Below are 26,942 nucleotides of genomic sequence, written 5' to 3' on the forward strand. Positions count from 1 at the left end.
CCATGAAAAGCTTCATTATGCAGTAAGTGGAGCACCTAACATGATTTAGGATGTCCAATCTCATCCCAAATAGAACTCTTACAACTTCTTTCCCAAATTAAAGATAAGGACATTTATTGAAAATTAAACGACAAACATGACAGCTCTTCAACAATATAAAAGTTGTCAGCTTCATATTAAACAAAAAGAACCGCAGATCCACAGTTGTTGCGTACAGATTGAAAACATCTTGCCTACTTTTTTTTTAACGTCCGCTTTTATGACGAGTTTAAACTGAAATTACCTTCACCCCCCCAAAATAGTTCAACTTGTTTACCCCCAAGTATTACAACAATTTAACATTTATAACTGTGTACATAATTACGCAACTTCTGCCTGTCAATTAAAACTACATCAAATAAAAAGGTAGCTACTTTGCTAAAATGACATATAAACCGAGAGAGCAAGTATCTATATTTTTATGTCTATAGCAAAACAGTTTGTTTGACTTTTAAATGGAAACACTAATATATTCACAAATGAAGTGGGTGCTAAAACATTTTTTTGAGAAGGGGTAAATATTTTTTTTTAAATCCAAATTGCAACTATTGATTGGTCCCATGGAGAGAAGCGTTAATATGTTCATGCAGTTTTAACATCAAGATGTCAGCAGGACCCCCTTAAAAAAAAAAAAAAAAGATATAATGGGGACAATTCTCCCTCCGTTTCAAACCGCAAAAACACTTACGTAGAATTGTATTTTCCTTTTTTTAGTCATCTAAGGCACAAATATTTTTGTAATTTTTTTCTCACGTTTATTTAACGCCGCCGCCTTAGTATTCAACAATAAACCATTCGGGTTATCGAACACATGACATAAAAACTTTAAACCGACTTCTTCACTTGATCTATAAAGAGAATGAAATGAGGAGAGAGGAGAGATATAGGTGGGGGTGGGGGGTGGGGGACAAGCGCACCGACTTGTGGACACACCGACTGGCCGTTTAGGATTTCAGGCCTTCGTCAGCACTCTTGGCATCTTTATGCTCCGCCTCGATGTTGTCTTCTCCCATCTCGGGCTGCTCCGCATTCTGGAACATATCGTGGGCCCACTTGGGGCTGCTGCCGCCCTTGCGGTACACGAAGCGACCCCGGCGGGGCATGAAGGACCCCCGGCCGCGCCCGCGGTTGTCCACCCAGGTTTTCTCGCCATCGCGGTCATCATGCTAGAAACAAGACAGGATGAAACTTTAGAATGAGATCAATCTGGGAGGGGATGAAAAGTATTTAAGTGCAATGGAACATTTGACAGGAGAAAAAAAATCTGCACGCCAAGTAGGGCTGGGCGATTATATGATGAAATCATTACAATTTTGAAATCACGATTGATGCACATTGTACAACATTAAAATGGAATCGTTGAAAACTCAACGATAACAGTAACAAACAGAAAATCAATTTGTAACAAATAAGAATACTACTAGGATAATATCAATTAAAAAATAAATACCGGCTGATCCTGCTGTGCGCGCGTTGGCCTCTTAGGGGCAGTGTGGTGCCGTGCATGCAAGGAGTACAAACAATCAAACAAGAGTAGAAGAAGAAAGTTGGGATTGATTTCTTTTAATAAAATTGTCTTTCACAAATTGGAAAGAAAATGGGCCTTTGAATTTCGTTACATTATTTCCGTGTATGTGTTTCAACAGCGTTTGAATGTCAATACTTTATTTTATTATTTAAAGGTTTATCATTTTCAGAATCCGATGAAAACTTTGTCATGTAAAAGGATTTTATATTGACTTCAGCATTAGCACTGGCAATGGTTTTGTCTTGTATTGAAATATACAACGTGTGTCATTCTTCAAGCGTTTAGCTTCACAGTAAAATCTCAAATGAAAAAAAAAGAATAATGAAAAAAGTAGAAAATTCAGGATACGCTGGGAACTTGCAAATACACGGCGCCGCTCGGCACAATCACACTCTTCCATTCCGTTCTTCCTAAGAGGTCAAAATCGAAAGCCTGATTACATTTGGGTTAATTGCCCAGCCCTAATGCCAAGAAGCCATTCAAAGTCCATGTCGAGATTTAATGTCATTGTGACTCACCAAGTAATACTTCCTGCTCTTGGGTGTGTACTCAGGATCCCATTCCTCCTCTGGGGGGCGCACTTGAGGATTCATGTTGGCAGGGTTGCCATTGCTGTTGTTGTTGTTGCCTGGGTAATTGCCCCTGTTCCATCCTCGTCCTCTCATTCTGGGAAACTGAAACGGGAGGAAGCCAGTCGGATTACGATCGGACGTTCCCGCTTTTGTTCGACTTTCACTCGCTGAGAAGAAAAGAGCAAGCGAGCGCACGCAATCACTTACGAATCCGCGGCCTCTGCCTCTCTGGCCTTCCATGTGCTGGCCCTCAAATTCCCGCGGGTGCCCGCGGTCCCCCCCGTAGTCCCGCGGCGGGTAGCGGTTGTGAGAGAAGCCCTCCTCAAAATGCTCCGGCCCGTCTCCTGCCATGTATTCCTTGGGTCGGAACGGTGGCGGCGCGGACGGGAAAGGGGACGGGGAGGACGAGGAAGAGGACGAGGATGGCGAGCGGTCACGCTTCTTCTTTGATTTCCTGCAAAGACACGAGGTGAGAACACATCAAATAAAAAAAAACCTTCACATCATCTCCCTGCCACTCACTTGGATTTCTTGTGGTGCTTCCCCGATTTCTCAGAGGACCTCTCCCGGGAGCCTTCTGGGCTCCGGCCTGCCTCGCGCTTGTACTCCTTCCCGGCAAACCTCTTACGCCTTTCAATGTCCAGACGAAGGTCCATGGTGTCCCCTTTCAACTTTTTGCTTGAATCCTGCAGCGAAAGGCACGCGGGCGTGAGCAAAGACCCCGAAGCCTGTTATGAAACATAAATCAAACTACTATCAATTTGGCGAGGTGAACTCTTGGCATAAATGCACTTCCAATTGACTCACACCATTTGGTGTATCCCCCTAGTGGCCGAGATCAGGTACTCACAGTTAAATGCAACCTGCTGTGTAATTTCAGTTACAGTTGAGCATAAAAACAAGAAGTGATGGAAACCAGGCGCATGCATGTATCATTTAAGCTGAATTATTTAACGTGACAGTAGTTTTGTAGCTTCAAGTTTCTTTTCATGGAAAGATACTTACAAGGTTAAGGCATTGATAAGCGTCCCATGAGAGGCTTGGACTCAGGATCATAACTCCCTTCCTTTTAGCCTTTTGCTCGGGGGGGTTGGTACATACCCAATCAATAACCATATCTCATAGGCTGCAGGCTCGCTTGGCACTTACAATACACAATTGGGCTCTTTTGATTTAGAAAAATGCATCCTTTGAAAGAAAAGCACAAAGCTGAACACGGGCCGTTTTGGGTCGTCTCAAATCCGGCTGTGGGGAAAAAAATGGGTCAAGTTGCTAAACGACAGGTCACCTTGAAACTGGGCTCCTCCATTTCCTCAAACAGGTGAGAGTGCCTCTTAAAGGCACTGGGGGAAACATCAATTCTCCTGAAAGACCAGAGAAGAAGAGGACATTTTAAAAAAAAAAGAAATAAGAGGGACATTGTGTTCAAAGTGTTGCGAGTTTCCTTCCACCTGTGGATTTCGGGGCTCTTCCTTGGCTTCATTTCTGCCTCTGCAGCTTTTCTTTGGTACATGGCGAAGCGCTCACTTAAAGTGATTTCTGAAGAAGGGAAGTGCTGAGCTGCGAAACAAAAGAGACGTCGAGCGTGAAGGCGGTATCATAACAAACGTTCGGACACATCTGTGGTCACCGCTAACATCATGGCCGCCGTGAAAAGAAGTCCGGCGAGCCGCACTTGGCCAGCACAGCACTGTACCTTTGATGTAATGCACAATGGACACTATGTGCTGAGCGAAGAGCTCAGCGGGGCTGCTGCGAAGCTGGCTGGACTGAATATTCTGGAAGATGGAGCGGAACTCTGAATCTTTCTTCGAGGGATTCACCAGATCTCTGGCCGTGAGGCGATTCTTAGCCATAGAGGAGCTGAGAGAGCAAAAGAACAAAGAAGGCCAAGGTTTAGGAGGACACAACAAGTCAGCGCTCAACAGTGGATGAGAGTGGGCGTACCTTGGCATTTCTTCCAAAGACGCCACTCTCTGTTCAAAATCCTCCCTGGATGACGCCAGGCGTGCGGGAGATTCCTCTCGAGGGAAAGCCCCGGGGAAGAGCGGTCTGTCCTTGACTTTGGAAGGCACAGCTGGGGAGGGACTACGTTTGTTCTTCTCTTTCTCCTTCTCTTTCTTCTCCTTCTTCTTGGCCTTCTCCTCTTTCTTGCTGTGCTTGCGGCTCTGATACATCTCCTCCACCATTTTATCCAAGGTCTCCGCATCCTCATCTCTGCGGCTTTTCTCCTTCAGCAACGGGTAGGAGGTGGAATAGGTCGGCTCGTCGCCCCACTTCCCGAAGATGTCTCGTGGCGTGGGGTTGGATTTGCCCGCACCGTCCTCGTCTGCGTCTCGGTCTTTCAAGCCGTGCGACTTGAGGAACTCCTCCTCCTCTTCGTCGAAGAACGGCAAGGTCTTGTCATCCTTGGCGTCGACGTACGGAATGGAGATGCTGAAGACGTCTCCGGACTTGATGCCCTTCTCTTGATCTCTCTCGGTGCTGCTCTTCTCGCTCTCGTTCCCATCGTCCTTCTCAGCGGCCTGCTTTTTGCTTTTGTTTTCGGCCAAGAACCTAACAAAACAAAGCGAGCGTTAAAAGAGAACTTTGCAACTCGCTGACGGTCGGGGGGGAGGGAGGGAAGGGGGGTGACTGGTTTTATTCTGCCCAAATGCCAAACCAAACCACCCGTAAGAATTGATGCACCATGACAAAGCACGACAGAGGTGAGCATCGGTGGCGGTTGGTCAACAAGCAAAGAAAGGCGATGCAGCAAAGTCTGAGCAAAAGTGACATCGTATGTGTAGGGGAGGGGCGGGGGGGTGGGAGGCGGGGGGGCAAAAGGCCTTCCCCGCGGCAAATAGGACAGACGATGAGACAGTATTTATACTCACGTAATGCGCTTCTTTCTAAGTACGTGGGGATTTCAATAAAGTTCCTCTCAGTGCACATCAAAGGACAATTGTCATATTTAAAATCAGGGAGTCAGTCCTATTCCATTTTAAACTGATGATTCATCCAATGATCTTTGGAAAAAGGCTAAAATATTTGAAAGAAAAATGACATGTTGCACAAGTTGCTGTGAAAATAAAGAAAGCAGGAATCCCATTATGGTGTAACACACATACTTTTTGAAGGCAGCAGAGATCACCATCTTTTCTCCAGACTTGGCATCCTCCTTGGAGAAGAAGCCGAAGCCGCCGAAGGAGGCCGTCTGCCCCGATTTGGGGGGGCTGTCGGCAGACGCGGCGTCTTCCTTCTGAGCCGCCTCGGAGCCGCCTCGGCCCGCCTCGTAGTCGATCCATTTACCTCCGGAGGCTTTCTCGATCACCGTGCCTTCTCCGGATGGCTTCTCCGCTTGACTATCTCCTTGCTTCTCCTTTGTAATCTTGGAGCTGGGTTTGCCCTTGTTGCGGGGGCACGGGGTGGACGAGCGTGACCTGGAGGTGCTGGAAGCCCTCGAGCGATGCGACTGCTCGGACGACGAGCGGTCCGAGTGGCGGGAGTGCGAGCGGCTGGCCGAGCGCTTGTTTGGCGTGTGGGAGCGTGAGCGCCCTCTCCTGGGGCTGTGCGAGCGGTTGTCCTGGTCACGTTTGCGGTCGTGCCAGCCGCCGCCGCCTCCGCCGCCCTGCCAGTTAGACTTGTAGCCATAGCCGCCTCCCCTGTTCTGGTAGTGACCGCGAGGGTAATAGCCCCGATTGCGGCCGCGGAAGTGGAAGGGCCTCCGATAGCCGCGGTTGTAGCCGCGGTTGTAGCCCCGGTTGTTCTGATAATCCCGGGAGGGATAATTTCGGTAGGACATAGGTGTGCGGGAACGAGAGCGGGACCGGGACCTAGAGCTGAGAGAAAAGGGAAAGAAGAAAAGGCCACAACGAAATAAATTTTATGCTTTCAAAGAAAATTTGTGATACAAAACATTCAGGTGTGACTTACCTGTAACGACGCTTTCTGGATCTTGAGCGAGAGCGGCTTCTAGATTGAGATCTAGATACAGATCTGGACCTGGACTTGGATCTGGAGTTGGAGCGGGAAGGAGAGTATGGTGCCATCTGAGCCCTTATTTCAGATTAAATATCCTTGAAAAAAAGAACAGAAACAGATTTATGTGAAAAGTGCCGATCAATGCTGCACTATTTGCCGACCAAATGTGCAACAAGAGAGGTCAACCGCTCGGACGAGGGCAAAGGTTAAAATGGTGTGCAATAAACGCGCTTAAATAAACAACTCTTCGTTCTTAGTTTTCATCACAACGCTTGCATGGCCTTCAACGGTGTGGACATTTTAAACCCGTGTGATGATGACATAGAAAGGACAACAGGTTGGACGGAGAAATGCTGCAGCAGCTGCAACAACATGCAAACACATGGACGTTAGCCTGCAGCAACAATCCACACAATATGTGCTGTGTGCAGCACACAAGTTGGAATGGTGCTGCTCTTCAGGATGATTTAATCCAAGTTCATTTAAAACATCAAAATCAATTACTAAAAATATCCCACGGTAGCAATATTCAAGTAAGCAAATATTTGCATTTAAATAGAATGTCCAGAGACAACAAACGGTTGCTATGGGTTTCACACTGGTTGCCATGACGCTTAAACCATTTTTATCTACAAGAAAGACCAACCACTTGATTTAAAAGCACCCTTACTGGCCTTTACAAGGCATCGGTTGCCGAGTAGATGAACCCGTTGAGTGGCCATTTTGGGAAGTGAGAGAAGGCCTACAAGCGCCATTTATTATTTACACACGGACAAGACTGCTTTGTTTTACATGCACAACACCAGTGGTTTCACTTACTGTAAGGCCTTCAGTTAGTTTGTATGTTCTGAAATCGGATGATTAAAGAAAAAGGCTTTCACACGCTGTAATGGATGTAACCAAACACTAACGCTCCATTTAGCATTAAAAGAACGGGAAGTGGATTCTTTCTATCTCTATACACGATTTCCCCCAAGAGGGTTTTAAGAAGCAGCTCAAATTACTTGATACCACTTTACCACCCAACAAGATTCACTACAGGCCACGCTAAGGACGTTTTTCTGACGCCAAGAAGATATTGAATAGCTTTTAATGAGAATCTGATCACAGCTCACTATGCTTAACAAAAATAAATTGTATAAATGAAAGTATTGCACGCATTAAACAACAATTGAGCTATATTTGCCACTTGCTGCAGAGATTGAAGAACAGGTACCTTGTTAGATTAAACGTATGAGGAATAATCTAATTGAAATTTTAAACAAAAATAATGCATTTAAGCAAACATGTTGACATATATTCGATTTTTTAATTCCCTCGCCAATACCGCCCCCGATCGCAACGTTAAGCGCGTTCAAGACGAACGTTGACTAAACGTTGATAATCCTTTTATTGGCTAGTTAGCTGTTGCAGATTAATACCTTACCAAGATGATTGATAGATAAAAAGTGTGTAATAATTACCTGTGCAGATTTTGAGAATAATCACTGGCGTCTGAGCGTGGAGAGCAACCTACTAGGCCGCGCTTCGTGCGTGCTCTGCTTCCTGTATTTTTCCGAAATGGATGGTTAGCAAAGAAGCTAACTAGCGCGAGGCTAGCAGCAGCTACGTGACGACGCACGCAAATGAAGCGGCTCCTTCACGTCCCAAATTGAAGATCGGATTGTCAAGCAAATTCAAGTTAGAGATATAAATGAAATAAAAGCATGTTTTTTCTATCCGCTAGCAGTTCGTGTACGTCGAGGATTCGAACGATCTCCGAACGTCGACTGATAAGCTCGTGGACGGCTATCGATCTAAATGTCGCGAGATTTCTGTGACGTTGCAACGCGAGTGACGAATGATAAAAGTTAAAATGAGTAGAATATTTAATTTTTTAAAATAAACTGGTGATTCATCCACAGTTTTAAAAAATGCATTATTTAAAATAAATATAATTTGGATGAATTAAGAAATGTTAATTATTTGTTGCCAATATTTTTTTATTTTGTAATAAAAACTAAAACAAATCAAAACTCACCTTTACTGCTCCTGTTCCTCAAAATGCGATCTGAATCTGAGTTTAAGTTGCACAGTAAATAAATAAATTCAACTTAAAAATTAAATTGCAGACGTGTAGCTTCCCTTTCATAAAGCTTTATTTCACAGATCCCCTGTGACAGGAGGCCTATAGGCAGCCAGGCTCATTATACATTTACATACACTGTCTGCTCTTCATGTTAAATAACTCAACATTTCAAGACAAAAACGACAAACGCACATTGTTCAACTTAACAATATCAGAACGACGGTAATAATAACAACCATTGTCAAACAATAAATCTTTTTTTTTTATCCCCACAGGTCTTATACTGTATTTTCTAAAAATTCAGTCATCTTTAAGGTGCACTGTCGAAGAATGTGCATGTGACATGTCAATAAAACTTGCACCGGAACTTCTGTTGAAGACAAGAGAATACTGAATTATATATGTATATTTTCATTCTTTTAGATGAGCGTGTGTTTTCCCCTTTCCTTTGTCCTAACGTGTCATGGAGTCAGCACAGGCATGTTGCTTTTTTTTGGCACACATTATTTTTATGTGTTCTAATCTGTATAAGCTGTTGTGATGTAGCATGAATATGCTGAAGCGGAGACGTAAGGCGAGTCCATGAATGGATGGGGGGGACTCACAGGACCTCTGTAAGAGAAGAGGAGATAATGCAGAGAGAAAATAATAATAATAATCCGTCCCATGTAAATGCTGTCGTCCATCATCACTGCTGATTACATACCTGCTACATGCTGAGATTTCATAGGCCCCGTTTTCATCAGGAAGGGCTCTCCTCCCGTCACCAGTCCACTCTGGGGAGTAGCCGGGTTAGCGCCGCCGCTCCGTTGCATGATCTGATCGAACTCGCCGTTGGCCGACACGCCGTTCTGGTGACCGTCAGGCTGCACTCCGTTCACGACCGGAGTTGACCCGCTGGCGGCGGGACTCAGCAGGTTTTCACCTGTCACCAAAATCGATTATTGTGGCAGAAATCCAGACATGGAAAATAATCATTCGAGAGAGTCAGATACCTTTTGTGAGGTCTGAGTCCTTTCCATTAACCTGTGGAGATGCCTTTACATCTTTCTGTAATGAACACAAAACAGGATTTTATAAGAATGAGACAAAAGGACACCAGGTTTTATTTGTTCGACCTACTTTTTCTCCTGCATCACTCTTGCGAGTCCTCTTCATGATCTCTTCGAGACGCTGCACACACAGTAAAAAACTTAGCTGCGCTTTCCTCAAGATGAAGGATGGACTTTTACATTAAGGACATGCTTCTCCCCACCTTCTTTCTCTCCAGTCGCTCCTGCTCTTCCTTCTGAAAGTGTTTTTCTCTCTCCATGCGCTGCTGCTCGGCCTCTTCGCGCGCTTTGGCCTCGGCCTCCTCCCTCTGTAATTAGGTCAAAAAGAAACAGTTTGTAAGACGCCTGTCGACATAATGACATGTTTGGTTTGCTACATTGTTTAATTTTCATGCATTTTTTATGACCCCCTCGTATTATTTCTTGAAATAGTAAAAACATTTCATTATTTCCTGTAAAAATATGTCTTTAGTCTCATGCTCTGGCCTAAATTTCTAAAATAATTGCTGCAAGCTTCCACCAGAGGGCGGTATATAACCAGGCAGTCCTGTAGGCCCTAGCAATTCTATAGATACAGTACATAAGCAATAAGCTCTATTACATGGTTCAGACATATATCCTGAAATAAGCTACGTCAACAAATTTACAATCCTTCCAGCAGGCTCCAAAATTTGGCAGGTAGCTCTCACATGCCCATAAATAAGATTCCAGCCAATCTCGACCACTGTTATGTAAAACAATGGCTCCATTGAAGGAGCAAAGGGGAGTCAAGGATAGGCTAGCCGAGAGCTAGCGTCGTACACTGACTCTGCTTGTCTGACCATCAGCCCACCGCAGGCGCGTTCAGTGAAGGAGACACAAGCCTGTCACTATCTCCTCCATCACAATGGCTCCCTCAGCCGCCACTCATCGCTATTATGGAGGTCACCAGCTGGCATGTGGCCGGGCAGACAAGGGGCCTCTCTGACTATTAGGGCTCACGCGTGATACGTCGAATCCGTGACAGCGGCTTGCATACTGTATTTCTCCCCCTTTTTTTTTAATCTGCCCAGATGCCAGGCTGGACCATGGTTCTATGCATTAAGTCTCCCAGATGGTCCAACGGGGCTCTCAGCTGGACTGCCACATATTTAAAAAAAGCTAAATCCGTCATTCATTAAAGCACCCGCCTGTTTCTGCAGCCTGTCGTTCTCCTCCTGCTCAGCTTTGGCCCGCTCCTTGGCTTCCTTCTCATCTTCAGCTCGCTGGGCTTCATCCCTCAGACGCTGCTGCTCGGCCATGAAGCGAGCTTCCTCCTCTCGGCGTTTCCGCTCTTCCGCCTCCCGTGCCATCGCTTCTTCCCGGAGGATTCTGGAAGGAATCGTGCATTTTAGACATGCCGTATCGGAACTCCTATTACAATATGGCACGCAGCCAAACCTGTTCTTGTGCTCTTGTTCTTGGCGTTCCTGCTCTTCCCTCTCCCGCTGCTCCCGCGCTTGTCTGCGTTTTTCGGCCAGGACGCGAGCGGCCTCCTCGGGGTCGTTGGTGCCAGCTGATGGCCTGCTGGGCGCCGCGGTCGGATTACTTGCGGCGTTGACTGCGGGCGAGGCAGCTGGTGTGGCGAGCTCTTCTTTGGGCACAGACCCGTGGGAGGCTTCAACAAGTGGTGGGTTGGGGGAAGGAGATGAAGCTGGGGTAGCAGCTGACGCATTATGGGAGTCTACAGGAGAGGATGGAGATGTATTATGAAGAAGGCAAGTGACACTAAATAATGACACAGTAAACACATCAACTAAAAGCACACAATAAAATGGTGCTGCGTAATCTGGATGGCAGCCAAAACCTGAAGCCCACCTTGAAGGATGGCTTTTGTCACCATGGTTACCACACTCACCCTTTTTCTCCTCTGAAGCGTTGGACACCTTGGGTTCTTGGCTGGTTTCCACGGCGACCGTGGTGACCGTCTGGGCCTGCAACCTGGCGGGCGTCTGGGCCCGTTTAGGTCGGGTTTTGGAGCCAGGAGGGGGCGTCTTCTTCCCCGTGGGCGTCTTGGAACCCGGCGCTGGTACCAAAGGTGATAAGGGACGACTTTTGGGAGGAGCGGGTGATGGAGGTCTGGTTCTTGGCTTGGGGGTGCTGAGATAGAAAAGAAGCACGGATGACCTCAAAAGGAAATGGGACTGTCACCGTGTCAGGAGAAGTTTTGACTTTCCAGGTACACTTGTGTATAAAACAAAACTAGGTCAAGTGGAAGCGGAACTCCGCTTTGTGTTGACACCATTCTCTCACTCGAGGGACCAAAAAAAAAGCATCAATTGCGAAAACCCCGTTCAGTCTTAGTACTCAGATGAGAGCATCTCGGACCATCTGTTCAAAACAACCCGACTCCAAAAATAAATAACTTTCATCTCTGCTGGAATACCTGGACTCTGGCATGGATCTCCTCGTAATTGTGACGGGCGATGCCGTCTGTCTCTTCTTCTGTACTCTCTCTTTTGTCAGCGCGCTCTTCTCCTTCTCGTTCTCTCTCTCCTTGTCCTTCTTCTCTTTCTTCTTTTTGTCAACCTTGAAAACAGCCCAAACAAACATTAAATCGGATGGAATCATCCACTGGTTACCTAGCAACAGACGTAGCCGCAAGTTCTGTTCGCATCAGCTTTAAAATAAGTTTCAACAATTGTTATTCATATCATTTTCCGATCATCTCGCCATCGTACTTCGCCTTGAGGGTGAAGCCGCTCTCTCTCGAGCTTTCATCTTTTACACACAAATGCACTCCGACTGATCTCATTTTGCTGTTTGTAAGAAGACGCGGCCGGCGGGCAAATGTATTTTTACTGAGCCGCTGTTTTAAATGAGGACACCGACCACGTAAATCAGAAATATTAATGAACCAAGTTATCCAACTGTGAAAGGTACTAAAAAAATATACTGCATCACAAATCAAAATAAGGAAAAGCGAGCTGCCACTTGTTGCCTGGCAACATAATGATCTTGCAATTTACTCCGAAGAACACAAATAGATATTTAGAAAGGAAAGTCGTTCCCAATACGGCAAATCGTGCCTACCGGTGTGAAGTTTCGTTGACGTTGACGCTGGGTGATGTCGGGCGTGCTGGCGGAGGAGTGCCTCCAGCGCTCGGCGGAGTTTTGGTGGGGATGGTGGGAGCAGGCGTTGAGCGGGCTGGCTGAAGCTGAGCGGGAGCAGTGATGAGAGTCTGAGTAGTGTGTAGACATGCAGGGATAGAGGGGTGGAGGGGTCACACACATTTACACACCATGCAGGTTGGTATAAAACTTTAAGACTCTTTGTAAGTCATTGTTAAATGCAGACGGAGACAAAAACACAACTGGTTTAGTGACACACACACTCACACACACTTACAAGAGTCACTGTTGTTGAGGAGGGTGGCGGCGCTGCGACTGCGAGCCAGGAAGGACAGCGTAGGCGTCATGAGCCGCTCCACGATCCTGCTCTCCCACGGACTCAGACGCAGGCTGCGGGCTGACACAAGAGGGCGCCGTCAATATCGGGTCATTGTCAAATCCTCACGTCAATTGTCCCCGCTGCACTTTTCACGAAATAAACCCAAGTATGAATTATTATTATTCTATGATACATTCATATTTGTAAGCATTAGTAAATTTTAAGACTTTTATACCGTACAGAATTTTACCCACAATTAAAAAAAAGGTATGTTGACATTTCCAAATGTATTTTAAATGCCGCAATCATAACATATTTGCTCCTCACGAGTAAATTGCTTTTTGGGGATCATAAACTACCGTTTACAGTAAGAGCACATGCTGTCACCTTCGCCGTGTGTTTTATGACTAGCCAATAAAACGACTACCTCCTGTTGCTAGGCAACCGCCGTGTACCACCCGCCACCTCCTCTCCTCTTTCTCCAATGCGGCAAGAAGGAGGCCCGCTTTTGCTGCTGACTGTTTTGTGTGGGTAGTGTGTTGCTTGCGCCCATGTGGAAATGTCAGCACACTCTTTTCACCGATGATTTCGCAATATGCTAATTTGTGTTTCATATATCAGATATTTCATATCGGAAATGTCTTCGATGGAGAAATACAAACAGTATTATGTTCTTAATATCCCAGTAAGCATATTAGCATGCTGACTTAGCGCACCACAATAGCAAAAATATTGCCTCAAAGAGGCCCAACTATGTTGGAACAAGATGCCACGACATTATTAGTAGCGTTCAATCTGGAGTCGCAGATTGAAGGATGTGGTCATGTAAGGAAAACATTTTTTTTTTAAAAATGATGTCGTAACACAATTCAATATGAAGACACTGCTCATGAACAGAAAAGTTCATCGCACCACCGAGACCACCAACACCGATACCACCAACTTGGAGCCACCGACAGAAAGGTGGAGGGAGACACCACATGAAAATGCCGTGAAGAGACATTCAAGAGGCATGGTGCTATGACTTCAAAGATGAGAAGACCCAAAATGCACGGAAATCAAAAACAACCAAAATGAAAAGTCAAATTAAAACACCACGATGCGCACGAGAGACCGTGAGAGTGTTTTTGGGAGGGGGGGGTGCGCGGCCAATGACCGATCACCAAGCGCAGGCAGGCAGGCAGGTCACCAGACACGACGATTATAATAATCAAAGAAAAACCCAAAAATCAGAGAGGTGGGGAAGGGGGGGTGGAGCGGGATGAGGAGGGAGGAAAGCCTGGCGGACATTGACGTTGGTTCGTCCTTACTTCTGCTGGGAGAGTTCCACAGGGTGGCAGAGGACTTGGACAGCCTGTTGTTAATGACAGGGTCCACCTGTCTCGGCAAGTTGACCGTGGAGGCCGAACATCTGCCTGCACCGGAGAGAACGCAACACACAACATCTGTTCACACCGTCGGCCCTTGCTCTGGAGAAAAGGGGGGCCACCCACCCGTGTGCCTGGGGTCAAATAAATTCCCACTGGGTCGGTGGAAAGGGGGAAGATTTTGAGGAACAGTAAGGGGAGGGGTCAGTAAAAGGAGTAGGAAGAAAGAAGAAGAAAAAAATTCTGCCCCCTGGTGGCCAGTTCGAAATGAAAGTTGCCATATCGCAAGACAATTTCCCAGCACTGACGTCATGCGTACTCCGCCCTCGCAACCGTTTTCTGAGAACATTTCCTCGAATTGCGTCACTTGGACGACTTCTTCAATCAAAGTGACCATGCCGATACATTTATCTCCCAAAACTTACTTTCCCTACGGGAAGTCTGGTTGAGTCCACCCGCCCAAGACCATCTCTGCTGGCGGATCTCGGCCCACGTCTTTTTGGTGGACCTCTTGATGGCTGACTCGTATCGCTCCTGCGCCGCAAAGACAGCAAATCAGAACGTTCCAAGCGCTATGAAGGTGAAACTGACCTTGTTCTTCTCCAGTTTCTGCCTCTGCTTCTCCTCCAGAAGAGCTCTGCGTTTTTCGGCCTTCAGTCGCTGTTCCTCCAGCTTCTTCCTGCGGTCCTCCAGCTGACTCTCTCTCAGACGCCGGGCCTTCTCTTCCTTCTCCAGCCACTGGGCTTTCTTTGCCGCTGTTATCACGAAAAAAGGTGTGTCATTTCAAGGTTTTACAAAGCTAGTCAAGATGTTCTCCTTGCCGTGCCCTGAGGAGTGGAAGCAGATGAACGTTTTTTTCCACAGCAATTGTTGAAGTTTCCCCGCCGTGCTTCAAAGACTGCTTGAGCAGATGCAAGTCTGTACACGACCACGGCTCATTTGGTCGGGGAGCAATTAAACAGCAATGGGCTCTTTTCAATTAAACTTTTGTCATGCTGGAGAGCAGCTGTGCTTGCTTTTGAACCTTCAGCCTCATGTCAATTCAGGAACCGAATGAGATTATTTAAAAATATTTTGTGGCTTTAGTCCTGAGGAATTTCGCAGTGTCACGCCAAGATGCGATTTTTCTCCCGTTCAGTGTTTGGCAACGACAAACTCCTTCTGGTAATCCAATTGCTGCTGGTGGGGGAAAAAAAAAAAAAATCCCATTATGCTTGGAGGATTACTGCAGAATTGTGAAAAATACATTAAGTTAAAGCTTAGGTTTGTATTTATAGGCTTCGGGAAAAATCGCCAGCAGATCCTCTTTTATTTGGACCAAAATTTGTCTGAATTGTAAAGTAGTTTTTGAGGTCACAGTTCAGCGTTGATATTGATTCACAATAGGAGCCACCAGCGTGGAATAAATCTTGCATAAGGCGATAACCAAGATGTCGTTCCAACTGTGGTGCGACAGCACTAGCAATGCTAATGAATATGCTAATTAAATCTAATCGGTGTGCAAGGCCTGGTTTCACATCGCATTAATGGTGGCTCGCCCAAGGCTTCATAACATTCATCTGGGAGGATGACAGACATAAATTTTCTGGTCCTTCATTTAAGAGAGCACTCAAAAGGTCAGAGGTCACCGATTAGAAACCACCCATACCATTGTTGTCTGTGAAAAGAAAAAAAAAAAACTTCCAAATGATAAATCATAGGCCGGCATCATTTTAATTTTCCAGTCAAGGCCATAATAGTGTCAAAATGTGAAACATGCATTTGAGGTTAAAATGAAAATCAAATGAATCAAATCTCAGAAAGTGAATCCACCCCCAAAAATCCAGTTTTGTTATTTCTGAATGATTTGAACGCGACTGACGGTTTTAGTAAAGCGCCTTACCTTGCAACTGCGTTTGCTCTTCTGAAAGCCATGCAAGGAGACAACAATAAGAAACGTCAATAACAGAGAGCCAGGGAAGAGGTTAGAATAAAGTAGGGCGGAATTAAAAAAAAAAAAAAAAAAAACATGCATCGACTTGAGTAGTGCACAAAGCATTTCGTGAATCGGGTTTATTACTCACCGATATATCGGGCTCTTTCCTCCCTCCTTTGCTTGGCGAGCTTCTGCCGCTGCTCGGAGTTCATGGAATCTGTGGAAGACGCCACACGACAATTTGAGGATTTCTCAAGGTCGAAGCAGCCTGACTTGCTTCCAATAATATTTTGTAATGATTTGCACACTTTTGCGTCTTTTAGCCAATGGCTGCTTGACTGATCCCGATATGTATGCCATGTATGTGGACGAATCAGAGCGTGCGACACTTTAGCGCCATCACCATGGCAACCGGATTTTAATCCCTGCCTCTCTCTTGCTCTCCACCTTGGCTCTGTTATGGGGATGTACAGTATACATTAACAGGCCACGTCCCAGTGAGATGCCATTAAAAGTGCCCCCCCCAGTCAACCCCCAACCTGCATGCGACAAATGATTTGGCTTTTGCCCAAAGCCATCTGTCTGGCGGGAATGAATTGATCGACATCAGAGTAGAAAATTACGTAACTGTCTCACACATTGCATTTTACATGCGGGCTTTAGTTTATCTCCAACAACATGGGCCAAAAAATGCCTGGTGTTGTTGGTGCACCTACAGTAAATAAAAATGCTTATTCATCTTTTTTTTTTTATTTACGCAACAAAAAAGTGACCTTGCGGGTTGTCACTTGGCTGCAAAGTGTTGTACATAAAATTTTATTTTTAATTGCTTGTACATTAATTATATCTTTTATTTAATATTTATGAAAATTTGTTTGCAATTAAAGCTTAAACCGCTGTTATTGTTTTGTCGTGCCTCTCATTTGGAAAACCGGGTTACGTAAAACCAGCAGTCACCTTTCTTGGGCCGAGGGGGGCTGGCGGAGCCGGCGCCCGGAGCCGACGTGTCTGTCTTGCAGGAAGCATCTGTCTCGGTGGGGCTTTCTGCTTTGGTGCACGACTCCGTCTTGCAAGAAAGGTCCGTGATGGCCGAGTCGTCCGGCGTGAGAAACACGCTGCCTAAACACTTGTCTCCATTGTGGATGTCACCTTGTAAGGGCAGAGCTGGGAAGAGAGAAAAGAAAATAGATTTTTTTTATTTATTGCAACATTATTGACAGTATTGATTATACTGGCTTGCTTCCTTCGTGGCTGACACACTTTTACTATCAAACCTCAGGAGTTCACAGGAGCTTCATTATCATCAACACTCCAACCTCATTAGAAATCATTAACTTCGCTTTCACACGTCACTCACACGTCTGCGGCAAGACTGCGCCGCCCCCTCCCTTACCCTTTATTTTTTTATTCTTATTGTTATGAACAGACTGTTGGAATGAAAAAAAAAAAAAACCAGCGAGGAGATAAAGATGGACGTCGGGAGGCTGAAGGCCAACTCTCCTCTCACATTGCCAACAATGGGCAGATGGAGAGTGACGCTCTCCTTGGACCCGGCCAAAGACATAAATTACAGATTAACACCGGGCTTCTTTCCAACGCACCCTACTGTACGGTAATAAGGCGGAATCGTGGGATGTTAAATTGGATCCAATTTCTTACGGCGAGACAGAAAAAAAAAAAAAAGCGGCGAGCTAGAAGTCATTTCTGTCCTTCTCCAAATTTGAGAAGATTATATAGTTTGACATAATGTAGTTATATAGTTGAATTTTGAATTATACTGGAAACAAAGAAAATTACAAACCCATAAAGAACAGCAGGCGCCCCGGCGATAAGACACATAAAGCAACAAAACAATGGCGCAAGAAGACGACCGTCCATCACATGACAGGGCGAGGCTGCAACAGATTTGTCCAGTTGCTAGCAGGTTTAATTTCCTGCTAGCAAAACACTCCATTCATGGTCATCTTAAAGAACATTCACCAAAAGTTACAACCCGAGAAGAAATCATTCCACCTGTCAACACAACAAAACAAACATGACCAACAAAAATGGGATCACGTGTCAGCAAACCCTCGTGATCGACTGACAAACTCAAACACGCCCGCTCCCCCCCTCCCCTCCCTGTCTGCTATCTTAGGTTTCTGTGCCACTGTGACAGACTTTGCGTTTATAAATAGCGACGGGCACCATACAGAGAATGTCGGCCATAAAAGGGGCAAAGCGTCTGCCCAGGCACCTTGCAGAAAGTTGACCAAAAGAACCGAGACCAAGAAACAAAGCATGGAAAATAAGACTTGGACCATCCACGTTAAACTGAAGCTGCGGTGACAAGAATTAGAGTTCGACCACAACGGCTCATGTTACACTCTCATTCTTTCCCGGAATCTTTTTTTAAAAACACAGACGGTTTATCGGCCAGATTTTAAGTCCGGCAAACAAAAACAAGATGATTTAAAAAAGATGTGAAAAAGTTCTCCACCAGATTCCAGGTGACCTTTTTCTTGGCTCCGTTATAAAATAAACATATTTTATTGATTCTAAATCTGGTGTGATGATTCACTCGCCTACTCAAGGATGGTGTTAGTTGTGAGGCAACCAGACTAAAACTCCGCCAAAATCAGTAATGACTGGCGTGTGTTGTTATATCTGGGTCAGACCACCTCAGGAATCTCAGGCATCTAACAACTCGACATAGCATGCAGCAAATTGCCACGGCCACCTACTAGTTCAATTTATTTCATGGAGGCAAGTAAATCCAAATCTGTACATTTGAATTCCCTGATAGCACTTCCTGTGTGTATATTAAAAACACGGAAATGCTCCCAAGTGTCCACGCCCCGGGGGGGGTGAAAAGTGGAAGAACATTCCCGAGTTGTTGAGGACAACAACAACGAGGCAGCTGAGAGTGTGACATTCCCTGAATATTTTCTTTTCTGTCAATTAGCGGGTCCGGTTTTTTTTGCCTAATCTGCGACTCGTGACAAATAAAAGGTCAGTGAGTTCCAGAAGGAAAACAAACTTTAGATCTGGGTGATCATGAGGCGTCCATACGGCGACACTTGCGAGAGTCAAAACAGACTCGGTGTGAGGAAGAGGAAGACAGGATGTGACTCCTTTGAGACGAAGTCTCTCCAGATGCCTTTAAACAAAGAAATGGGTTACCCAGTCACAGAGCTGCAACACAAGCACGGAATTAATCATAGATGATTCATTCCTTATTCATATTTTCCTGCTTCTCCACGTGGAGACTAAAGGGAAGGCCAAAGGTGGTGCAAGAGGTTCAACAAGAAGTTGCAACATTTCTTCGGACGTGACCTCATCATGAGCTCGTGTCCACGAAAAAAAATGAAGCAGATGAAGACAGTAAATGGTCGTCAACATCTATATTCTAAAAATAGAATCTGCAGTGGTGGGATTGCGTGGACAACCAGGGTTGGAAGTGCCTCACACACACACACACACAGTGCTGCTGCATCTGTTTGCAATTCCCCTGAGGTCAGAGCATCAACACAAACATCTTAGTTACTGCAGAGAACCAAAAATTTGATCCACATTAGCCAGACGACTTCTCCATTATATATTAAATAATCGACGAGTCTCTCCGAATTAAAATGTACGCGCCCGTTGCCACAATGGCTAATCTCTCCGATGACGGGGTTTATTTGGACTGAAATAATCCCCCCCCAAACAGGATTAATAACATCAATGGCAATTTTTGAACTGGCGAAAAAGAGAATGAGGAGGGGAAACATGAGTAATCTGAACGTAAGCCCTCAGGAAGCTCTTTCATTCTCCTTCCTGGAGAATGGAGGCCCTTTCCTCTCCTTTTCCTGCGAGGGCGTCATGGCAGAGATTTATAACATCTGCTCTCGGCTTCGCTGACGTGGAGCGGCGCTTAGAGACGAGCTCTGGTCTCCTCCTTTTCTACGTCTCGCCCTCCAAGCAGCACTTTCTCAGACATTCTAACAAAAAAAAAAGCTCTTCACTTCAATTCACATACATTTAAGACATTTAGACCCAAAATGGTGGACTTTGTACTCCTAAGTACACAATGTAAGGTTTTGAGACTGGATTTCCAGACCGGCGGTGATCTTGACAGCGAGCCAAGAACATTACGTCAACATAGCTCGGGAGCAATGTGGACAAAAGGGAGTGTGAGTCGACGTCTCGTGATTCTTTTCATTACTGTGTTTAACCGAAAACTGAGATCCTAACTCCAGGGCAACGCCGCAGAAGGTCGAAAGTTTTTTTCCATCTGCACCACTCACACTCTGCAATTTTTTCCCATACTGGGCCTTAGGGAGTGAACTCATCCACCTCCCAAGAAAACAGTCCAAAGTTCTTTGGTCATACTTAGATCTGTATCAGGGTTTGAATGAACCACTATCACATCATTGTTTGGACTCGTCTAGCATTTTGGGACTATGACGGCCATTCAGGGCCTGCACACACACACACACACACCAAGCTGTAAAAAGCAAACAATCCATGGGTTGGGATCCGCTTCTTTTGTTTTCCCCTTTTGCTATTTTTACAAGACTAAGACTCTGAGAGAGAGAGACCGAGAATGTTTCAGTTTATCTAGCGTGCCTGTCTTTTCGGGGTATGTCACATTCCTGATAACGTACTGGAGCTCTCGGTGGAAGGCCCGGAAACCAAGTTATCGCATTTAGTAGCATGTATAACACGAAAAGGAAAAAGCATCACAGTGGGGGGGCTGGTTGACACTATTTGAATTAGGACCTTCATGAAATATGAAGTTATCATGCTCCGTAAGTCCAAAAGGATAAATGTCTTCTCTCTCTCTTCCTAAGTGATGTTCCTCTGAGCACTAGTAAATGCATGGACGGACACCCACGCATGAAAAACATGCAACAGTAATAAAGGTAATGCACGTCTGCTGGAGACAGGGGGAGGGGAAGGGGGGTGACATCGTCCATGAAGATGCACAGGTCAAGGGGAGATGAAGGGTAGATGTTTGTCTCCAGCTTTATGATCCATCTTGTTTATTGAAATGAGGCGGTGGGGGGTGAGAAGTGTTTTTATAGACATCAGCATGATGGATTATTTTTTATTTATTTACACGTTTTGCAGAGATGTTATGCCTAAAAAAAACAATGCAGTATTTCCGCTGCCACTATCACAAGTCTTTTATTTTACAACGCACCATGACCTATTTTAATGCAGTGTGGTGTCCTGTGTACTCACATTTATCTGTCAGTGTCAGCTTCTCGTCGAAATGATGTCCAAGATCCTTATAATCCATTGCGTCCATTCAGGCGGATTGCAGTTGCTGTCATTCCTCACCAGTCTCCCAAGTACAGGAGCTGCAACTCCCGGTCCTGATTCAGCCCAAACACGCCCTTTCTAAAATCCAAACGGAAAAGCGGAAAAGCGACACCAAAACCAAAAGAAGTCGATTAATGCCCACTGAAAACGACGCGGAAGCTTTATACAATGTAAAGTGACATTAGTGTTTCGCTAATTGGCATTAGGCGCGTGTAACGCGTCTTCTGTGGAAAATCCACAGTGGGAATAAAATGCCTTAGTTGTGCCAACTGCAACTTGGTCAAGTTAGGTGAAAAATAATCGTTTTCCGGTTGAGGTGTTCACTATAAAGTTTTAGGCCTCATGCGCATTTTCACAAAAGCGACTCATCTTAAATCCCAACATGGCATGTTTGCATCCAGAAAATTTATTCAAATATTAAATATAAAAATATTTATTCGACAATATATTATCGATCTACTTGTAGTGGAGGTAAGGGTGAATTTTGAAATTTTAAAATATATCTTATTTTGAAGGTAATTTACGGCTTCCGGTCATTATCCTTGCACGCTGTGATTAACTTCACGAAATTGATCGTTGAGAAAACCGCATGCCGGAAAGCTGGACTTTACCATGTGCTCGGGCACGCGAAATTCTTCTTTTGTGCATGCATTTATGTTCAAAAATGCATGTCAACATAACCATGGCAATATTTTTATTCACTATACGTTGTATTTAGTTTGCAGATTGTAGTTTGTCGAAAAGCACTTTTCTTCTTTTAACTCAGGGAATGGTTTGACCCATCAGATGATTTCGAGCAGCTGAAAACAGGGTGACTTATATGTTGTGAAGTCGGTGTAATTACAACACTAGAGCCCAAGTTAACTGTTTATAACTGTAGAATTGTGCAATAGACTAAAGTTGGAGCATAAATGAATTAAAATGACAGGAAAGTGCTGGGATCATATGGACGCTAATTGAATGCTAATGTGAGGCCATTTTTCAGATGAACATAAAGTGACAAGGCATTATCTGCTATGTCATTCATATGATTTGTGATGACAATCTAATTAATTATTAACATAAATGTATTAGCACCGCACGGTGAGGTCTTCATTCCAACTCACTCCGAGGGGCAAATGATTGAAAAAGAAAAATCGTCAATGCAATTACAATAAAACACATGCTTCCATTTTAAGTATTTTAAACCTGATGAAATCCAAAATGCAAAAATCAATTATAAAAATCGGAAGCATTCCAAAACACTGATCACACTGTAATCTTGTGTTGTTTTCCAACTATTGCTGTGGGTCATGTGTTGCAATAAAGTAGAGCGAGTGTCTTGGATCTTCAGGAATAGCGCCTTGGGGAACCTGAAGAGAATCTTTGTTGCTTAGGTCATGATCTTGAGATACAGAAGAGAATGAAAACAGAAAGATGGAGATAAACAGTGACGTCAAATTGAGCTGTTTGACCTCCGTATAAGGAGATCAAGTATGAAAGAACCCATCCAGGAACAACTGAGAGTCTGTAGTCAGAAATGCCGCCAGAGATATATAACTAAGGCCTACCACTTCAACACCACAAAGTGAAAATGTTATTTTTTCTAATGGGGCCCTTGGAGTTGTTATAAAATGTTTTCATTCCTGTCACCATTTTTTTTTTTTAATGACAGACAGAAGCAACAAGATTAAATAAATCTCGTCTAATCTCTGAAATGTACACACCGGTGTGTACAAAACCTGCTCTTTTGAGGGAGAACTTGTCCATACTTGTTTGAAACGCAGGGCGGATCAGAGAAGCTCCCATCATCCCACAAAGGCATGTATAAGTGCACCTCCTCCACACAAAGCAACACAAAACTCAACATAAGCTGTTTTGCACGTCGACATCCTCCTTTTGACTGGAGGAGGGGCGTGGTTACAAAAAAAATCTCCTCACACTGTTAAAATCCCCGGCAAGCTCACAAGAGCGGAGGTAAACATATTTGAAGAAGGCACGGTTGAGGTCATCATCTGAATATAACTACAGCTGCTGCTGCGTGGGAGTCAAGCAGTTGTTCGGAGGGGCGTGAAAAATATGAAATAAAAAGATAATTCATTTGAATAAACACAGTCCTACTATACCAGTTATATTTAACGTTTCTCATGATGGTGGCTAAGTTTTTCCAAAAAATTGAGAATGTGTTTGACCCAAAGGTGAAGCACCATCCCAAATTGACGTCCACTCCTTCACATTGCCCTTGAGCAGTTGGCATTCTAGTGTCATCAGAATCTGTCAGCTGTTCCAGAGGCGGGCCGCAAGCAGCTGGGACTGCAGCAACTCCCTCCCAGCACATATGAGAACCGCACAAAAGCATCCAAATATTAAAATAGATGGCTCGTTAGCTCATAATTGGAATGCAATCAATTTGTTGAAATTGAGATCATTTAAATGTGAGAGGTCAGCGAAAAGGATGAAGTAAAACTTGTGAGCTTCAACTACTGCTCTGCAGCTTGTTGCTATGGTGATATGTTCTCTAATGAGGGCCTTATCGTTACGGTCCTTTGGCACCACCTGGTGGCGGATTTGACGCATTATTTATTATTTTCAAGATGAGGGGCCTGAATTATAATAACGGCCCAATTTTCTAGCGAGTTTGAATACTCCAGCGTAAAGAAGGTTGAAAATGTAAATGTTTAAATTTGCAAAAAGATTGTTTGCATGAGGCAAATCATTAAAAAATGACAAATTTTCCATGGGGCTGAATTCAAATTATGCAGGCAAGCTTTAAAACTGCACTTTTTAAACACGTTCCAGACATGTAAATGTTATCTCACGACCAGCGCCCAACCTATACAACAACTTACTTTCAAATATATATATATTTTTATACATTATATTTAACATTTAATAAATATATTTGAGGGGGGGGACAACTCAGTTTTGCGAAAACTGACAAATCAATTTTTTTTAAGTCAGTAAATGCAAAAATAACGTGAAACTTGACATTAGGCTCAACGTATCGCAAGGTTATTTGAAAATCAAATGACTGCATATATTTCAAATGGAACTATACCGACATGAAAATACATGCAAAAAAAATTTCCAAAAAAACTGCCATTTTTCACTATAAATGTGCTTGCCATCTCACAGATGATCACGCTGCTTTCTCCAGTTGCAACTTGAGAAGACTCTCAAACAGCTCCGCTGATCATCCCACCTTTGTCAGGTAAGTGGCGACTCGGCACGATTAGCGTGTTGAGAAATGATTGCTTCAAAGTTCCGTTCTATCTTTTGCCTGTCCAGGTACGCTTCATATCTGCAGGCATGTCGACCACTCTGAAAATGGCCGCTCTGGGTCAGCCCTTCACTTTGGGGATGCTCTACGACGCTCGCAAAGACGAACTCATCCCAGGTAGAACATTTGTCCTTGTTATTCTGGGCTACCTTCACTGCCAAAAGACTTAACTTTGACTGGTTTGTGTAGGTTTCACTCTGTGGGATAAAGCCACTCTGGAGAGCCAGACTTCTGAAAATGCTCAGAAAAGCAGTTCCTTCAAGATCACCGCCTCGGACACCATTGAATCGAGGTCTTCTCTGATGGATATTGAAGCTTCTTTGAGTATGAGTTTCTGCGGGGGGTTGATTGAAGTTGGAGGCTCTGCCAAATACCTGAGTAACCAGAAGAAATTCAAGAACCAGAGCAGGGTGACTTTCCAGTACAAAGCTAGCACCGTGTTTAAGCAGCTGTCACTTCCTGCTCTCGGGCCACTCGACAGCCAACAGAAGCAAGTGATTGAGAGCAGCAAGGCCACCCATTTGGTCACGGGTATCCTCTACGGGGCAAATGCCGTCTTTGTGTTTGATAGTCAGAAGGTGGACGCTAGCAGTGTTCAAGACATCCAGGGTAGCATGCAAGCTGTGGTCAAGAAGATCCCCTCGTTTGAAATTTCCGGAAGTGCAAGTGTCCAGCTGACGGAAGAAGAGAAAAAGCTGACAAACAAGTTCAGCTGCACATTCTACGGAGACCTCATTCTCGATTCCAACCCGGCCACTTTTGTCCAGGCGGTAGAAACCTACTGCGAGATTCCAAAACTCATAGCCGATCCGCAAAATAGTGCTCCCCTGACCATCTGGCTGTATCCTCTGAGCCAGCTGTACGACAACGCTGCTAAGCTGGTCCAGGACCTCAGCACCGGACTGGCCAGGAAGATCCATACGGCTATAGAAGATGAAAACCAAATCAAAATGAGATGCAACGACAGTTTGACCAGCGTCACGGTCAGACAGATCCCAGTCATCTACAAAAACCTGAGCAGTTTCCAAAAACTTTGCACTTTTTACAAAGCGTCCCTCAAACAGAATCTGGCCAAGAACCTCCCCTCCATCCGCGCCGGCACAGCCGACGAGAGCGCTTTGAATACGTTTTTAAACGATCGAGAGAATTCTCCATTCGCCCAGCAGCACCTGACCAAGTGGTTGGACACCAAGGAACGAGACATCAACATCGTGGAGTCCTGCATTAACGTGATGCTGACCGACACCACCGCTCGGGTGGTGCGCAATCAGTCCGAATTGGACCGAGTGGTGCTCACTCCGGGAGTCACCGATGTCATCTGCTATGTTTTCACCGACTTGGACACCAAAGACCTCTTCCTGGAATCCATGGGTAAATACCTGGACACCTTCCAGACTGGGAACGTGAGTGACGTATCAGCGTCTTTCCCCCTTGATGTCATCGTGAAAATGAGAGAGAAGGCCCAAGAGTTTGCCAAATTTGCCAAACTTCTCAAGCGTAGCACCAGCGCCAAGTTCCTGATCACGGCTTTGCCGAATAACAAATACACGGGAGCGACCATCTATCATTACAAAGATTACAAACTGATCTCCGACAACTTCTCGCAGCCATCCATGCCACCGGTGAGGAGCATCACAGACAGAAAGGATGTCATCTGGTGTAAGTTCTTTTTTTTCTTCTTCTGCCTCGCCGTTTATATTTCCACAGTCCATTTATTTCTCTCCATCCCTCAGATACGACTGATCTCACGCTGGACCAAAATACCGTCAGCAACAATCTGAGTCTGACAGATGGAAACAAGAAAGCCACGTTTGGCAGTGCCCAGTACTATGCGAAAAACAGCTCCAGGTTTCAAGATTTCGATCAAGTTCTATGCAATGAGCAGCTAAGCGGTCGTCATTATTGGGAGGTGGAGTGGAGAGGTAACGTTTGTTTGGCCGTGGCGTATACGTCAACGCCAAAGACCTCTGACGAAGTTGGCTATTATAAACAGGATTTCACAGATTTCAGATCTTCCTGGGGAATCAGCGCGGGGGATTCCTACCTGATGGAATTGCAAAAAAGCTACATGTTGATTGATATAAACTGGAGCCTTTACGGTCTGTCTGTTAACAAGCTCGGAGTGTTTCTGGATTATCCCGGCGGTACTTTGTCCTTCTATAGTATCGCCGGAGAAAAGCTGAAACACCTCCGTACTATCTCACACCAGTTTGATCAACCGCTCTACGCCGGTTTTGCGATTGCGGAAAAACAGAGTTATATTCACTTGACCTTGTAGCAAGGCAAAACTATCACCTTTGCGATAATGTTTGATCCTTTAGGCTTGCGCTTTTCTCAATATTTCTGGTAAAAAAAAAAAAAAAATTGTAGATCAGGATTAACAAAATAAAAAGTACCTCCACCATGCAAAGATTTGATGCATGTGGACGGCTTTGAACCTTTGAAATACTTGACCCTGATGATTTCAATTTTCAATTTGCT

At 44.8% G+C, this 26,942-nt stretch overlaps 3 protein-coding genes across 14 annotated transcripts; 1 reads left to right on the plus strand and 2 right to left on the minus strand.

Annotated features, from left to right (window-relative positions):
- Positions 1 to 97: 97 nt before the first annotated feature.
- thrap3b (thyroid hormone receptor associated protein 3b) lies at positions 98 to 7,910 on the minus strand. 5 transcript variants are annotated; one of them, XM_049751267.2, is made up of 12 exons: positions 7,566 to 7,910; positions 6,055 to 6,197; positions 5,250 to 5,960; positions 4,087 to 4,695; positions 3,836 to 4,002; positions 3,591 to 3,699; positions 3,428 to 3,503; positions 2,662 to 2,825; positions 2,347 to 2,593; positions 2,086 to 2,241; positions 1,490 to 1,519; positions 98 to 1,205 (listed from the first exon to the last, which is right to left on the minus strand). In XM_049751267.2, exons 2-12 carry the CDS (start codon positions 6,168 to 6,170, stop codon positions 984 to 986), a joined length of 2,607 nt encoding a protein of 868 aa, XP_049607224.1. In that variant the 5' UTR covers positions 6,171 to 6,197; positions 7,566 to 7,910; the 3' UTR covers positions 98 to 983. The 5 variants fall into 5 exon arrangements, with proteins under 5 accessions (XP_049607224.1, XP_049607222.1, XP_049607225.1 ...); XM_049751265.2 differs by having other exon boundaries at positions 2,662 to 2,867; XM_049751268.1 differs by lacking the exon at positions 1,490 to 1,519.
- Positions 7,911 to 8,222: 312 nt separating this feature from the next.
- LOC125987147 (MAP7 domain-containing protein 1) lies at positions 8,223 to 21,472 on the minus strand. Of its 8 annotated transcripts, none has more exons than XM_049751273.1 (18): positions 21,122 to 21,472; positions 16,871 to 17,077; positions 16,062 to 16,130; positions 15,881 to 15,901; positions 14,590 to 14,753; positions 14,424 to 14,532; positions 13,942 to 14,046; positions 12,590 to 12,709; positions 12,274 to 12,398; positions 11,627 to 11,769; positions 11,099 to 11,340; positions 10,642 to 10,924; positions 10,392 to 10,572; positions 9,426 to 9,530; positions 9,293 to 9,343; positions 9,166 to 9,220; positions 8,877 to 9,095; positions 8,223 to 8,782 (listed from the first exon to the last, which is right to left on the minus strand). In XM_049751273.1, exons 1-18 carry the CDS (start codon positions 21,186 to 21,188, stop codon positions 8,772 to 8,774), a joined length of 2,277 nt encoding a protein of 758 aa, XP_049607230.1. In that variant the 5' UTR covers positions 21,189 to 21,472; the 3' UTR covers positions 8,223 to 8,771. The 8 variants fall into 8 exon arrangements, with proteins under 8 accessions (XP_049607230.1, XP_049607227.1, XP_049607235.1 ...); XM_049751270.1 differs by having other exon boundaries at positions 12,274 to 12,422; positions 21,122 to 21,471; XM_049751278.1 differs by lacking the exon at positions 21,122 to 21,472 and adding an exon at positions 18,933 to 19,331 and having other exon boundaries at positions 12,274 to 12,422.
- Positions 21,473 to 24,490: 3,018 nt separating this feature from the next.
- LOC125987158 (stonustoxin subunit alpha-like) lies at positions 24,491 to 26,799 on the plus strand. The gene is made up of 3 exons (XM_049751293.2): positions 24,491 to 24,578; positions 24,651 to 26,120; positions 26,195 to 26,799. The coding sequence occupies exons 1-3, from the start codon at positions 24,491 to 24,493 to the stop codon at positions 26,737 to 26,739; spliced, it is 2,103 nt and encodes a 700-aa protein (XP_049607250.1). The 3' UTR covers positions 26,740 to 26,799.
- The last annotated feature ends 143 nt before the right edge of the window (positions 26,800 to 26,942 follow it).

Source organism: Syngnathus scovelli, chromosome 19 (assembly GCF_024217435.2).
Source record: "Syngnathus scovelli strain Florida chromosome 19, RoL_Ssco_1.2, whole genome shotgun sequence".
Classification (NCBI taxonomy): domain Eukaryota; kingdom Metazoa; phylum Chordata; class Actinopteri; order Syngnathiformes; family Syngnathidae; genus Syngnathus; species Syngnathus scovelli.